General features: G+C 38.2%; 2 protein-coding genes across 2 annotated transcripts in view; both read left to right on the top strand.

Moving 5' to 3' along the window:
* LOC138049437 (SPARC-related modular calcium-binding protein 1-like) overlaps positions 1 to 15,673 on the top strand; it is a 38,731-nt gene that overhangs the window by 20,781 nt on the left and 2,277 nt on the right. Inside the window, exons 3-8 of the mRNA XM_068895704.1 lie at positions 9,848 to 10,016; positions 10,640 to 10,921; positions 12,019 to 12,090; positions 12,299 to 12,412; positions 13,890 to 14,117; positions 15,242 to 15,463. Of these exons, the coding sequence (XP_068751805.1) occupies positions 9,848 to 10,016; positions 10,640 to 10,921; positions 12,019 to 12,090; positions 12,299 to 12,412; positions 13,890 to 14,117; positions 15,242 to 15,463 (1,087 nt within the window). The remainder of the gene's footprint in view (positions 1 to 9,847; positions 10,017 to 10,639; positions 10,922 to 12,018; positions 12,091 to 12,298; positions 12,413 to 13,889; positions 14,118 to 15,241; positions 15,464 to 15,673) is intronic.
* Positions 7,330 to 9,069, top strand: LOC138049439 (protein giant-like). The gene has a single exon (XM_068895711.1). It carries the CDS (start codon positions 7,475 to 7,477, stop codon positions 8,192 to 8,194), a length of 720 nt encoding a protein of 239 aa, XP_068751812.1. The 5' UTR covers positions 7,330 to 7,474; the 3' UTR covers positions 8,195 to 9,069.

Below are 15,673 nucleotides of genomic sequence, written 5' to 3'. Positions count from 1 at the left end.
CATATAAGGCCAGAGAAGAGAAAGACGTTTCCCGTTATTGTTTGGTAAAGTCACGAATGGCAGAACTCACTGATAAATGTTACAGTTTCTATTGCGTTTTCCCCGTAATTCAAAACGGCGTTGAATTTCGACTCAGTCTTCAGACATTAAATTATTTAGTGATTGCATGACTGGTGGAACTTGGGCAAAACGATAATAGGGTTTAATTGTTAGTCTTCCTCGAGAACTTAATACTGCACTCGAAAGGAAACCGCATGTTTTCCTTGTATTTAACAGCATTAAAATCTTCCGGAAACAGTTAGAGCTTAATTGAAACATAAAACTCTCGCCATACCATCGATTTTAGAACAAATGTAGCAAAGTTGGACCTTCATTTTATTGATTCTTCATAATTCGTCAATTTAACTGGAACTTACTAAAGTTTCCGCTGGTAGAACTTTGCGCTGTTGAATAAATATGGTAAGAAAGTGCTTTTAAAAATCCATCTTCAGTCTTTTTGTGTCGCTTTGTTCCAGAAAGGTAAATTGCCTTTGTTATCGTCTGGGTATTTGTTTGTCTGCCGATATATTGTGGTTAACAATTGATCCATAATTGGCTGAAATCGTTTCATTCAAGAAAAGTAACCGAAAGTTCTCCTCACTTAAAAATTCGAGATTGGGCTCCCAAATCATTACAACCTTTCCGACACCGTTTTCTGCTTAGAACTTTAGTCTAAGATTCATTTCAATTCCCAGAGAAATGTCTGGGAATTCGAAGAAAAGCCAACTCATTCGGTAGAAACAAAAAGCGATAAACTATTTTAATCTGCAACTGTGGAGTAATTGTCTTTGTTTGCAACGAAATATGTCAATCCAACTTAGTTTCAAGTTTCAAGTTCATGCAGAGGGCTGCACTTTCCTTGAACCATTCCGGACATGTAATCTTGTTCCGGTTTAGAAACATGGTGAATTATTTGCGTAAGGTTGGGTATTTTGTTGGGGGTATACTTTCATCAAAAACCTTAGTTATTTTTTTTATCCACTCCCTGAGATATCGAGAGAAGAATAAAAAGGTAGATCGATTCGGTTCACATCGCCAGCAGAATAGGGCAAGAAAGAAAACGATATCCGAATACCCAGTGCATTTCTATTCCGGATCTTTTCCAAAAAACTGACAATAAGATTGTCATGGCTATCGTATTATCTTCATTTTAGATCATTATGTTCAAATACTTATGAGCATTCTGATCATTCACTCAGTGTCCATAAGTGTTTGATGAGTAGCGAACAAAGTCCACTAATCCGCCGCTGTAGACTGGAAAAAAGTGGACGCATGTGACTCGTGTGTGGACGAATGAAATACTGTGGTCCAAACATAGGTCATAGTAAGACGAAACTTACCGAGCTGAAAGTAAGGGTAAAACTTAATCTCTAGTCTTAACTTTCCACATAAATGTATTAGAAACAATATTCTTGATTACATGCTAAACAAGCCAATAAAATGTTGTTGTTGCTGTTGACAAAGATCACAAGTCGACGAGGCGAGAGCGCACGCGTGAGCAGGGAATGGGGAGACTAAACTCGCCTTGAAAGACGCCTGGCCAAAAAAATTCATGTCAGTCTTCGACATTCAACAAAATTCACGTGACAAAATGTGCCAAGCTCCTTGCTTGCCATCCTCTACAGTTACTGTAATTTTGCTGCCTTGTCTATAGAATACAGGATTTTAAACGGAAATTAAAAGGAAATAAAAGTGCTGAATCTAGCATTTACTCTGTTACACTGTAATCGTGATAGTTCTTAAAACACTTGTAAACTCCGCGAACTGAAGGTCAGTTTGGGCGGCCATAAGTGTTTTCTGACTAACGATTCCCTACAAAGTGTCGTTAGGTGAAATTAAACTCTAGAGAGTAGCACTTTAAAAGTTTCTTCAGTTTCTGGTCCATTTTATTCCGTTCTCAACCAATCCATTCCACATTCCAATAACTTTCTCCTAGACACAACAAAAAAACAAATACGGCTTGGCGATTAGATCTTTGCGTTTGTCAGAATTTCAAGTTTATCCCGTACTGATCGGGTCCTTATGTAAAGGTATTATAACTTCGACTTGCTTGCGGTTTTGCAATCCGGGGCGTTACAACATTGTATTTGTTTTGAAAGGATACCGTGTGAGGATAGAACCACACACGAGTTACCAGCTTACTCCTTAATCTCAGTTGTCACCGTATGGTGGGATCATGCAGACAACGTTGGTTTAATGCAAGTAATTATTCCAGAATTTAAATCTTTGCGTGATGAACAAAATGTTCTGAGTTTCCCCACAGTGATTTACTATTTTTATCCTGTGGCGAACCTTGACAGTTTTTTCAACTACTTGGGCCTGTACCAAAAGAGCCGATTATCGACGGAAACCATTGGATTTTGTGTACTTATAAGGGCTCGTGAGAAAATCCGCCCTTTTGAAGGAGATACGCTTTGTTCGTTTTTCTACAATAGTATCAGCCAATACTCCCAACTCCATTCAGCTATTGCGCAAACATCTATACGTGATTAAAGTTCTCATGTCAGAAGCAGTTCAATGTTGGCGTGGGCTCTTGAAACAAAAAGTGGGTGACTTTCACAACTGAAACTCTAACTCCTCGTTGCTTGTTTACCAAATCAAAAGAAGGTTTTTAATACGGCTTTGATACAAGGATCAGTCGGCAGTCGCAAACTGAACACGCAAATTTACATTTTTTGTTCCAGATTTAAGTGTTTTGTTTTAGAAGAAAAGGAAAAAATATCTCCTGGATTTCACTTCTTTGTTTATTCATATTTTCTATCTTATTCTGTTCTTTTTAGAAACTTGTCTGGATTTGCGCTTAAATCATAGAGACCACCAGCGAGACATTTCAAAAATATTTGCACGAAATGCGGCAGAACTAAAAATGAAATAGTATTTACCATAACGAAGGTAAAATGAAGTTAATCATTTTGCAAATATATTTGTTCCCGACAATGCATGAGACCTGCCAAAGAGTGACCGACAAAAAAAATGAAAGCTCTTTTGTCCGGACTCGATTCCTTCGCCGGGGTGGGGCTCTGCATGAATCGAAGGGAAATGGCTTACAAACAAGGTTGAGTTGACGCTAAAGTGCATCTGGGGAACATTTGGGACCACTTCAAACTGTTGGAAGCCGGTCTTTTTCTTGGCCACCCCAAGTAAGCAAATGAAAAGAGTGCGCCCGGAGAGACTGGGGCCAGTAAGTGTTAAATAGCCCATTTCCGAGTTGCTGCATGCCTCAAGTTTCAAAGCGAGTCCTGGTGCACAACCATTCAAATGAAAATGAGTTGCGTATTCTTATGCAAATCAAACTCATTTCCCTTACAATAGTTGAACACCAAGACTCACTTCGAAACCGAGGCAAACAGCAACTCGGAAGTGGCCTATTAGGGTATGTTCAATCCCTCGGGTAACTGTTTGCACGAACGTCGCCTAAATTTGGGAGACTTTTGCGACCAAATCGGCCAATGATTTAGCTGGTCACAATAAGCCAAACAAAACGGTCACTAGTTTTTGAGAAAAAAGCTTATGAACAAAGGTTGTGAGACGAAGCCTACGGTCTGAAGTCTTATTCGTCAAAGTCAAGTCAAACCATTTTTGGGTAACGTTTCGTGTTAGTGCGGCTGAGATTGGAGCACGCGGCCATCTGTCTGCACTGTGGTTTAATGCTCAACCGACTAAGTCAAACCGGTTGGAACTTCTTCCTCTAACGTGACTTGAGATGTTGCTCATTACGAAAGTTGGAAAAAAGTTAAAGGTTGTTTGCCGTCTTGTCAAACTATATTTTACAGCTGTAAAATAAGAGACGTGCTCTTTCGCGTCTGAAAATGAACTGAAGCGGATGAAGTTACAAACGTGTTTGTCAGTGTTGCAAATTACGTTGGATTATAATAAACCGAGTATCCAGTTGGCAATTTACTATAATTATAAGGGGGATTCGTGAAAATCCTTCGCATTCTTTTAGCTGGCGTATACTCTGCACGGCGCAATCCTTTCACAAACGCAGAATTTTTGAAGGCCTAATGATTCAACAATGGAAACCTGCTCTAAACAAACAAAATCGCTGCTACATAGCGAAACTCTTCCCATCGGGAATTACCTGATAGACACAAATACACAATCATGAGGACGGTCAAACTACCCTGAAGATGGCTTAACGCCGAAAACATTCGGATTTTTTACTTTTTAAAGAATTATTAGCCTTGTAAATACTACTCATTTTTCACCGAGCGAATATTATGGGCAAAAAGAAAAGGGTTACGAATCTTAGCTGGTGGTATGGCAAAACCGGTTCGCTATTGAAAATCATTGCCGAGGAGTCCAACAAGACAACATTTGCAACAACTCCAGCTGGTGGTCGAGGTGCGTCTCCCAATAGACCATATTCGTATTCTCAGTATGGGACTGGAACTAGCTTGCAATGGAGGCTAATGCGGGGAATATGTTAAAAAGTATTTGCATTTGAAAAGATTTCCATTGCAAGCTACTGTAGTTCAAGTCCAAATGAGAATACGAATATGGTCTATTTCAAGTACAGAGTCTTATCACTTTGTATGAAAGGAAAAGAATTGGCAAAGTGAAAGATCACCTGCGCAATAGCAAACAAAACAATTCTGGAGAGGATGGAGGTGGAAGACAGGAAAAGAAAAATTTACTCAAAGCACGGCAAGTAAATCAACGAAATCAAAATTCAATCCCGCGAAGGAGCATCATTAATTTAAGGATTTTACTAGCCTGTGTAGCTGGCGGTTTTGTTGTTGCGGAACGCAAGATAACTCCAGCGGTTTGCCTGGGAGAAAGGAAGACTTCTTGCGCCGCTCGAAATCTCTCGCCCTCCAAAAAGAACTGCCAGCTACGCAGGGTAGGATGTTATAGAATGACAACGTCTACGGAAACGAGGATGCCACGAAAACAATAGCTACCGTATGTACACTCTGTCCATGCGAATTCCATTTTGGTACATTCCTTTGCCGTCTTCGCCAAATTCGACGACTTCAAAGGGCCAAATTTCACATGTTTCAATTCTCAGTTCCTTCCAGCTTGTTTTTCCTCCAAAAAACAGTTCACGCACGTCTAATAATGCCCCGTTCACATCAAACCTTAACCATGTTTTGAAGATGTTTAGTTAAACACGGTTTCAAGGTGAATATTGGTTTTTGTCGACTACAAATCAAGCACAGATCAAACAATGGATTGAAAAAGGAAAGGAACTTTATTTAAGTGTCTAGTCGTTCTAGCGCTGGAGGACTAATTGGGGACAATGTAAACTGAAATTAACGATGAAAGCAAATCAAATCAAAACTAATCTCAATCGCACGTAAAAACCAGTCCAACATTTTTGTGTGACTGCTTTTCATTCTGTTAAACCCAGGTTAATTGTGTCTTGTTGGTGTGAACAGTGGTGAATGGGGTATTAGGTTTTGAACGAATTGGAACGATTGCTTCATGATATCCCTGACGGGGAAGTTATATTTTGGATAGACGTTATCGGAGTCATCTTCGTCGTCGTCTTTGCGAAACTTCCTAATAGTTTATAATATTATTTTAAAGAGGTTTTCAATCGAGTGTCGAAAGTAATTAGCGAATTGCTTTGGTTTTGCATTACTTTACTCAGTGATTGGTTCAAAGTTCTCGTGCCACTTTTTCTACCAATCAGAAGTGAAACCAAAACCAATCGTGGCTAGCGCGTGCACATTTTCCCGCGCTTTGTGTCGGCTACGTGTAATTACTTCGAGTTTTGATTGGTTTACTGGATTGTCTCCGTCCTTTTTGATTGGCCAAAGTAATTACTTTGGTGGTTTTACGACACTGGATTGAATAATGAGACGTAAACAAACCTAACAATTTTCTTTTAAAGCAAAAATTTATGTCTTCATAATAATTATAATAAGAATAATCATAAAAAAATTGTAAAGGCACTTAGTCTTGGAGGCTAAGAACAACAAGTGCACTTGTGGCTAAGATCTGTTCTCAGTCGTGCGCGTGCGAGCGAAATGCGCAAGTCAATGCCAATGCGTGCGTGGAAGCCTCCCCCCACGCGAAGATTTTCTGGACGACTGCGCACAGTGCCGGATCAGCGCGGAGAATCATGACAAAAAAACTAAAGGATGAATTGATGTGGACGGAGGCGGTTCTTTATCAAAATCTCTTAAAAAAGCATTAATTGATTGCGATGGGAAAGTGGTCATAAAGTTTGTCGGTTTCGAGAGTTTTACAGCCCCAGAGAAAGAAAATGATATCTGGCACTACTTTTTATCCGTTAGTTCCTCTTTTGTTTTATTCTTGTCATAGTTCCTGTACATAAGCAAAGAAGAACGTTTGCAAATGGTTTCTATATTTAATACGTGGAACATAACATTTTCAGGCAAGGCCATAATTATTCAACGCCGATGCAACACACCTGAAATCTGTCGGAAATGAAAATGACTTCAGGTGGTTCACAAATGTTGCAATTCTTGAATTTCGAAACAAAAGGTAAGCCACCCGAATGACCCGATTGCAATGATTAATGTGAAATAGAATACATGGTACGTATGGTATTTATCAAGGTCACAAGATAACATTAAATTAAACGATTCTTCTACAACGCTCCTAAACGCAAAACACCTTCCTTAATTATAGAGAATTTGCATTTCTTTTAATTTCGGCTTTACAGATTGGTAGACCCAAGTCGACGCGACTAATGGTTGATAGGAAACGTGTGGGCGTATGTTTTTGAAGATGTTTTCGAAAATTATGTTATCGCTTCACTTTTGCGTGCAACAACCCGAGTTGATGCACAATGCTCAACAATCCTTGCATGAAATCTGGCAAAAAGTTAAGTAAAGCAGAAACCTCCCCCCCCCCCCCTGAACCTTCAACACAAAAACTATCGTTTACTTAATAGATTTCATCTTCATAATTCAATGTGCTTTAAGCGTTTTATATTGAATAATTTCTGTATCAATTAATTTTCCGTCAAGATGTTTACTCGTGCTTTTTGGACGCACCAAAAAAGCGCTTAAAGACGTTGAATACTGAAAAAAATGACACTGATGGGAAAAACTTGAATTAGGGATAACTATTTGCATTTAAAAGTTACATTCCCTTAAAATTCTGTTTGCATGTTGTTTCTTGTCACGGGGAAAATGTACACGTGAGTTAAATAACATAATTCTTTCGAGTGTCGCTATAGGCCTTTGGCATGATATTTATTCAAGGTAAGAGGTTATATAACATGTCTGTTGCCTTGGTTCCCAGTCAGTCATGCCATTGTTATATTTTTTTGCGCAAACTCAGTAGAACAAGATTCCCCAGATGACATAATTTGCGTGTGTCAAAGGTGTAAGTTCATTCGACGCCTTAGTACACCTTCAAAAGAACGAGACAGAGAAAATTATCTGTGCTGTCTGGATCTCCTCTATCGAAGCTCTTAAAGCCTTATTCACGATCGACGTAGAGTTGAAACTGTGCGATGGAGGATGAAGATGTGCGAGGACAACGGCGAACGAGGAAACGATCGAGAAGCAACAGTTCCGATGATTCGATATCGGGGTGTGCGAAGGAAGAAAAGCATGCGACAAATAACTCGCGAAAATTCATCGAAGATCCTTGTGTTTATGGTCGCCGAATCCCTTATTTCGGAGAGAATTCCATCAATGATATTCTGAAAGTGGTTTCTTTACAATCATTTTCCAATCCACGATTGTCATCGCTAAACGAAGGCGAACGAGATGATATCACAAATCAGGGAGATCATAAAAGAGCGAAGACGACAGAGTCAGATTGCCAGTCGGATTCAAGTGAAGAATTCTCGCGTAAAGATAGATCAAGTTCATCAAGCGAAGATGCTGTGCCACCCTCTGGACACTCACAAAACGGTTTTCCTTCGAAATCTCGCGGAAAACGCGGTGATTTGAAGAATGGAACCATTACGAATGCGACAGTTGGTAACGGAAAAGATCAACGCTATTGGGAGAAGAGGCAACGGAATAACGCGTCGGCTAAACGCTCCAGAGACGCTCGACGCGTTCGTGAACTAGAGACTCAAATCAGAGCGGAATATTTGGAAGATGAAAATTATCGTATCAAGGTTGAAAATGAAGTTTTAAGAGAAGAAAATGCTCGATTACAACAGACAATTGAACGGCTTAAGAAAAAAGCTGGTAGCATTGTCAAAGACTGCGAGGGCTAACTTCGTAAAGGAACCTATTATTTGTAACCCATCGTGTTGTAAACAGGAAGATTGCGCTCGGAAACATTCAAAATATCTTCGCCTGTCTTTGTACAAAGAAGTGTGACGCAATCCACACACACACCTTCCCGCCATTTTGAATTTACACAAATGATTTGTTGTTAATATGATCCGTTCTCAGGTGTTTTGAAGAAGTAGCATATATTGGAAAAGGCAAAGGGGTTTTTACCATTCCTGAGTCGTACCGTAGAAAACTTAAGTGTTTTCTGTGTTCCAAGGGAATTGAAATTGCAAAATGCAATTTTTACGTGACCTAAAAAGGTTGTTTACTCGACTGTTGTGCACGTGCGAACACACACAACTCGCGTGATCGAAATATCGAGTCTAATATTCGTTTGAGTTTCCGTGAAACTTCGCCAAAAGGTACCGTTCCAAGATAATTATTTCTTAAACATCCGTATAACGGAAGCAATTTTAGGCAGGAAACGAAGGTAGGAATTTCAGTTGAAAAACACCAGGGACTAGAAATGTCGAACGACAAACGATAGGGGCTTTACGAAAAAAAGCGAGTTCTTCATTGAAAGATACAGCGGTTTCTGGCATTGGTCTGTGTTCACTGATTAGATATTTCTAGTGTAAAATTTGAGAAAATGCCCGTTCTTCGTGAACCGTTTTATATCTTCAATGGGCTTAGTTACCGTAAGCTCTTAAAAATGTATTTTATTGTACAACTGATCATGCGAAAAGATATGTGTCAGTGATGAAAAGAGAAAAGTTCAATGTGATTTAACAAGACTGTTGTTTAGTTAAAGCATGTGTTGTAATTAGAAAAGGGAACCCATGCAAAGAAGGAATGAAATTTGTTATAAAATGGAGTGAAGTTGGTGTTTTAATGAGTTTTCTTGTCCTCATATTAAATATCAAGCTGTATACTATTTCAGAACTATTCACCTCTAAATGTCATGAATCTTACAAGTAAATTTTCCTTTTTTTCTTCTTGGCCTTTAAAAGTGAAAAAGGTATAACACACTTGCTTCCACAAATGGAAATGAAGAAAGATATTTCACAAATAATTCACAACTGTTTTCCTGTCATCAAATTCTGAGAAGAGACACCAGAAAATTAAGTAGGGAGATTTGTCTCCACCATTCAATATCAATTTGAGCCAAACATCCGTCTTCCCTTAATATTAATTCCCTGCACTTGCAGCAATATGCAATACAAAGAAGGCATTAATTTATGTTCAAAAATGTATTTTGCCAAAAAAGGTGATGTTATAATCCAAAGAAAGCTGAAGGGTGTCACTGAAAAATATTTTGGCCAGTGGGCTCCCAGTTTAAATAATAAAAAGGTTTATTGTTATCATAAAGTTTTGGGATTAAAGAAATGAACAGTATACAGCCCTAAATAATTGCAAGTAAAAGGAAGTGAAAAGAAATGAGTTGACAATGCAATGCAAATAAATGCTCAAGGAGTGGGTCAGAGTATTTTTTTCTATTCATTTTTACCTTGTCATATTTCCCACTGCAACAGTAAACTGTCCCTGGCTTTCTAAGGATGGCCACTAAATCTAGTGAAGGAAGACCTGCTTTCAACGGATTAGACAAGTCCACTGATCTGTCTCTATTTTTTTTATCTCCTCTCTTTTTGCAGGTGTATGGAGCTTCAGAATGTTGGAATCGTGCACAGTGTCCAACAGGTGATGCTGATTCCAGTCCAGTGTGTGGAGATGATGGGAGAACATACAGCAGTCGTTGTCTCCTTCAGATGGCAAAGTGCAATGGCCACCGTGTCAAATTGGCTCACAGGGGCAAGTGCAGAGGTATGAAGGATTTAAAATTCCTTTCCTACTTTTGAGGGAGTATAAGATGCCAAAAGGTTAACATTACAACTTGGTTGACAGTCAGACAGACAATTCCTTTGATGCTGCTTTGGTTTGGAGAAATGTTAGATGTATTTGAACAATGACAGCAATGAGATGGCAACAACAAGACAGGGTTTATGAATGAAAACGGTAGCTCTAACAGCAATTGCTCCACAAATGCCTGTTTTAATATTATTTCATTAAGTTTTGAAAGTCAGCAATGTAAAATACCAAAATAAGTGCTTTGTAGAGAACATCAGCTTGTTAGGATAAATAGATTGATAACTCTTTTGCCGGCATAGCCAGTTGGTTGTTTCTTCAAAGTGTCACACACCTTATTAAATTAAAAAAAAAATCGAAAAATGATATAATAATTTTATCAAATTTATATACACTTATAATCTGGAAATAATTTAATAATAATAATAATTATTGTTATGATGTTATTTCCTACAAGTGTTTATGAATTTGATTTGTGATTTATGACTCTTAAAAGAACCTGTGTTGGGTGGTTAAGTTAAGTCAGCTGGAAACTTCTGAAAATGAAAGTCAAGGCTTTAATACTTTCTCATGATTTTTAGCCCCAAAACAGTTTCCATTGCAACCTGATAACATAGTTTTGCCGTCGTTATCCAAGTGCCTCAGAGAAAGGAACCAGGCAAGGCAACATGCTTTATCAAAGGATCTGATTATGCTAGGCGTTTTTGTACCCAAGTGTGAACCTGATGGCAGTTTTGCACAAGTGCAGTGTCTCAACACATCCCGTTATTGTTGGTGTGTTGACAATAATGGCAAAGAAATTCAAGGCACAAGAGTTCGTCTGATTCAACCCAAATGTCCTTCACCTGTTGCAGCTGTACAAAGTAAGTCAATTAAAAAGTCCTTAAAACAATCAGATGCTCTCTGAAAAGTTCTTGTTCTACAGTGGGTTCAATAAGTACTGGCAGCTGACGAAAAGTGTTGGCTACTTCACTGACAGAAGTCTGGTTACTCTTTTTCCTAAATGAATTATTGATTCTTTTGAACCTACGATTAAAATTTATGTTGACAACGACAACAGTCGGTAACTCTTCTAAAACCAGACGCCAACTTCAAATTTTCTAGGAACCCCTGTGCTATTACCTGCATAAACCTGCTGATATTAAAAGGGGCACTGTCATGCTTAATTTGCCTTTTTAGGTCAAAAATGGGTAAAAATCTAAATTAAATTACTACTTTACCTCACACATACAACATTCCTGACAACCCACACAAGATATGAAATATATTTATGGCACAAAGAGCTATTCGTATTTAAGTTTCGGTGTCTTTCTGAAGGCAATGTCACCAAACTTGAAAACACTGTCCAGTTTTTTTCAAGTTTCAATCCATTACCATCCTCTTCATCCTTGGCTGCAAACAACAAAGAATACTTTCAGTGCACTTTGATGGTCATTACCAGCAAAACTACAGCATTATGTTTTGGTTTTCACTGATGCAAGGACATCTTTTAATGTTTTCAAGTTTGACTTAAATAGTGGGATACTGCCCCTTTAACCTGCCAAGATTTCTTTAGTCAAACAAAATAAATGAGATTTTCATTTCATTGGCTTGAAACCTGCTCATGAATGAGCAACAGTTGGCGAGTCATGTTTTCCCAGAAATTGTTTCGTGTCTTCAATACACCCCAAAATCTGCTGGCCAAACCTTCACTCTTCACTGGGAAATGTTTGAGGTAATAAATACAATTATTTTTGTGCTTGCAAGGATTTTTTTGGACTTAAACATCCTGGCTATGGCTTGCCAAAAAGCAAGCTGGAAATTTGAGTTTCCTTGCACCCCAAAAAGGCAAAGCTAATAAAACTAACAAAAAAATCCAAGAGATTGTGTTCCCGAAAATGTCTCAATCATGAACTTTGTAACTTGTTCATTTGTAAAACTCAGCAACGTTTTTCTAATAGATGTTTTACCTCATTCTTAGCACACCAATCTAGTCCTGGAAAATCTGCATCAAAACCCTGGAAACCAGTAAAACCGTGCACAAACTGCAAAGGTATTGTAGAAGAGTTTTTGTTCATGTTATTCATTCACTGTTCTACTATCACTGAAGCCACACAGAGTCTATAGATTTGGGAGACAGGACTTAAATACAAAGGCCTCGGTGCACACGGAGAACTGCTTTTCAGTGCATCTTCATGTTTACATGCAACGTATATTTAATTTCTCACTCATCTATAGGTGAATTTTATTAATTGCTTCAGGTTGTTCAAAAGATGTGCGTGCTGCATTCAATGAAAAGCTTGTGAAGTTCTTGTCCAAAGAATTTAGGGATTATGTCCATGGATCATCACCAACATCAACTGACAAAGTTCAAGGTCAGTGTTAGATAATATTACACATTCACCAGGTTTATGATGAAAAATCTATTCTCTTTTAACTTTGTTTAGCAAATACTTTTACTTACAATTTACAGCCTTGATTTAGAAAAGCATTTTTTTAATTAGAAGTTTTCTAATCAGCAATTACTATCCTAACAATCTCACTCGATTGAGAATGCAGTGAGTGAATATAAACAGCTGATTTTGCCCTCAGCATGAGAGTTAGGGCTATGTGCATAGTACAATTTCCAACCATCAAGTCTTTGACATAATTTTCTTCTCAATTCAGCTATTTGTGGCCTAATCAGTCAGTTTTAAACTTAAGTGACAATGGACTGTAAAATAAAAGAAAAAGAACTTTGAAGCAAACAGTCACTATCTTAAAATTAAAGCTTTAATATAACTACTCACCACTTGGCAGTTGAAAAGACACACTTTCAAAATACAAAGAAAAAATACTGGTAGAAGTGACTTTTTGATCACAGTGGCACTTTTCATGAAATCAACAAATTATGTTTCATAAGCTTGTCATATTCCCATGGGCATTTTATGTTAGGTGAAGGAAAGTTGATAGCCTTTAGAGAAATTTGAAACTTGACTATGCTTATAGACCACTTTCATAAATGGCGACGACTTTTACATTCTTTTGTATTTATGTTAATTAGACCTACTGCCCTCGTTTTAAAACAAATATTCTTTTGAAATTTCCTCGTCGTAGCGAGGTTAGTAGGGCTTATTAGCATTGAAACAAAAGAATATTTTATTTGGCCGCCATTATGAAAGAGGTCTATACAACACATTGCGACAATGTCCAAATTGGTCATAGCTTTCTCAACATTCATAGTGCCTACTCAAAAGATATCCTGCGATATATGTACAATGTAATTTTGTGTCGAGGAGAAAAATGGTAGTTTTTCCAGCTTTTTTCCCCAATAAACATAGAAAATTGTGCTTTGTCATCAATGTGTTGAATAATAAAACAGTTATCCTGCTCAATCTTGTGGAATATCACCTGATTTTAGCCCACTCGGCCTACAGCCTCATAGGCTACATGTAAGTATCAGGCGTTATTCTGTGTGATTTTGCAAGATAATTGTTAAATATTCACAGCTGTAGCGTGACACCTTGAGGACTGCAAATGAAGAAGAGATCACCTTTTTGTTTGTTCTGAGAGGAAACAAGATATATTTAGTGAAAATTTCAAACACTAAAAGACAGTTGGCTTGACAGAAAGCAATAGTAATTTATAATGGTCAAACTGCAGAAAAATGCTTTAAATAAGTCAGGGGAAATTTTCCAGTTCATGTGGTGTTTTGACTTTTCATATTTACCAACTCTTTCGACCACTGGAAAGTTTTGTCAGTGTCGCTTCGGCATTCAGTTTGTAAGAGGTAGGCAGGTGCAAGCAAAGCTAAAAAAATTCATCCTGTCAACTTAACAGCTGTTGTCCCATCCATTGTTGTCTCAATTTCAGGACAGCTGGACAGCATGGGAAAGGTCCATCTGCTACTCTGGAAATTTACACATCTTGACAACAATGCTGACTATCTGCTGGAGATCAAAGAACTTAATGGTTTCTTAAAAAGTGCAAAGAAGTCTATTCATCCCAAGAAATGCAGCCGTACGTTTGTGGCATACTGTGACAGAGACCAAGACTTCAAAATATCACTAAATGAGTGGTATACGTGTTTTGGCGTCAAAGGTAACAACCTCCTGGTGAAATTGTCAGTGCTGTGTGATGCGTACATACAGTATTTATTTGTGGTCTCTTAGGATATTATCCACCAGTCTTGAGATACACATATATTCTTGAATGTACTGAAAGTGGGGTTTCAAGTTAACCCCAGTGAAAAGATTAATTTTTTGATGTTGACTCTGGATACTAACTCAGGATACTAACTAGGTCTATGTGACAGTATTTTACCACCATACTGCTAGGATCTAAAATGTTGAAATGGAGAACATTCGCATTTGTACTGATAGAGATGCTACCCTGGTGAATAAAATAAGAGATTTCTTTTCTGACATTGAAAAATAAAAATAAATCTCGCCATTACACATTCTTGGTCTCGTGAAGGAGAATGATTTAAATTGAAGAGTCTCAGAAAAGTTGACTTGGGATCCAGGGGAGATCTAGGGGGAGGGTGCAGGGGGTGTGCACTCCCCTTCCCTCTTCCTGAGATGACCTCCAGCTTTTTTATACAACTGGTATTCTTCAAAAAAAAAGTTCACCAGTCAGCTATGCCATTCTTTAGTGGTGTGCCCCCCTCCTAAGAAAACCCCTGGATCTGCCCATGGGATCAACCGCACAAGATTTGGCACTGTGTTTGACAAAAGAACATGAATTTGTTACACTCGTTCTGTTCTGTAATGCGGCACAGTTTATTATCATCAACTGAACCTAGATTACTGCTCTTTGTCCTATGAGATTAGGTAAAACATCTGAACTAACACTTGAAGTTGTTTAAATGTTTAACTGCCGACAGTTTTGAAAATACCTGCATCACTCACAAACAAATTCATCAGATCTCTTTACCGGTAACATTATTGATCATCACTAGCTGTAACCTACATGTTTTACGCATTGGACCATCTTGCGGAAGTTCGAGTGTTGAAACTAATGTGGACCAATGCTCAACTTAACAACTGACAATAATATTGGTAATGAAATTTCACAAATTTGTAAGACTTTCATGTCTTTCGTGACAAGAACTTCAAACCGTAGCCCTGTTTCACACTACATTAGTAAAATCTCTGTGTGATTGATAGTTCCCATTTTGAGAGGGTTGAATCTCTAACAATGTTTTTGCAAAATGTTATCCACAGAAATAAAGAAGTGTACGGGAGAGTATCTGGCAGCTTTGAAAGCAAGCCAGCAATCAACAAGATCCAATCAGCCACATCTTCCACGCTGTGCAAGTGATGGTTCTTTTGCCCCTACACAATGTCATCACTCCATTGGTTACTGTTGGTGCGCCGATGTGGACACAGGGAAACCAATACCCAACACCACAACAAAGTCTAGCTCACTTGATTGCTGGAAGTTCAGTAAGTCATGTTTAAAAGAATTATTGCGATGAAGGGAAATGTAATTTCACTAATTTAACAATAAACAAGAATGATTATGATAGCTATGACAGTGTCAACTGAATTTAAAAGAAGGCAGCGTGGTTGAGTGGTTAGGGTGTTGGGTTTGCATGCGGCTGCTCCGGGTTCAAATCCCATTCTAACCTCTGGTTAGGATTTGTTTCCGGTTGT

This window comes from Montipora capricornis, chromosome 5, assembly GCF_036669925.1.
Source record: "Montipora capricornis isolate CH-2021 chromosome 5, ASM3666992v2, whole genome shotgun sequence".
NCBI lineage: Eukaryota > Metazoa > Cnidaria > Anthozoa > Scleractinia > Acroporidae > Montipora > Montipora capricornis.
Note: the sequence above shows the minus strand (reverse complement) of the source record. Positions and strands in the feature narration are given on the sequence as shown.

Bases quoted from the DNA above. Each gene is read 5' to 3' on its own strand.
- LOC138049439 (XM_068895711.1), top strand. From the start codon at position 7,475: ATGGAGGATGAAGATGTGCGAGGACAACGGCGAACGAGGAAACGATCG.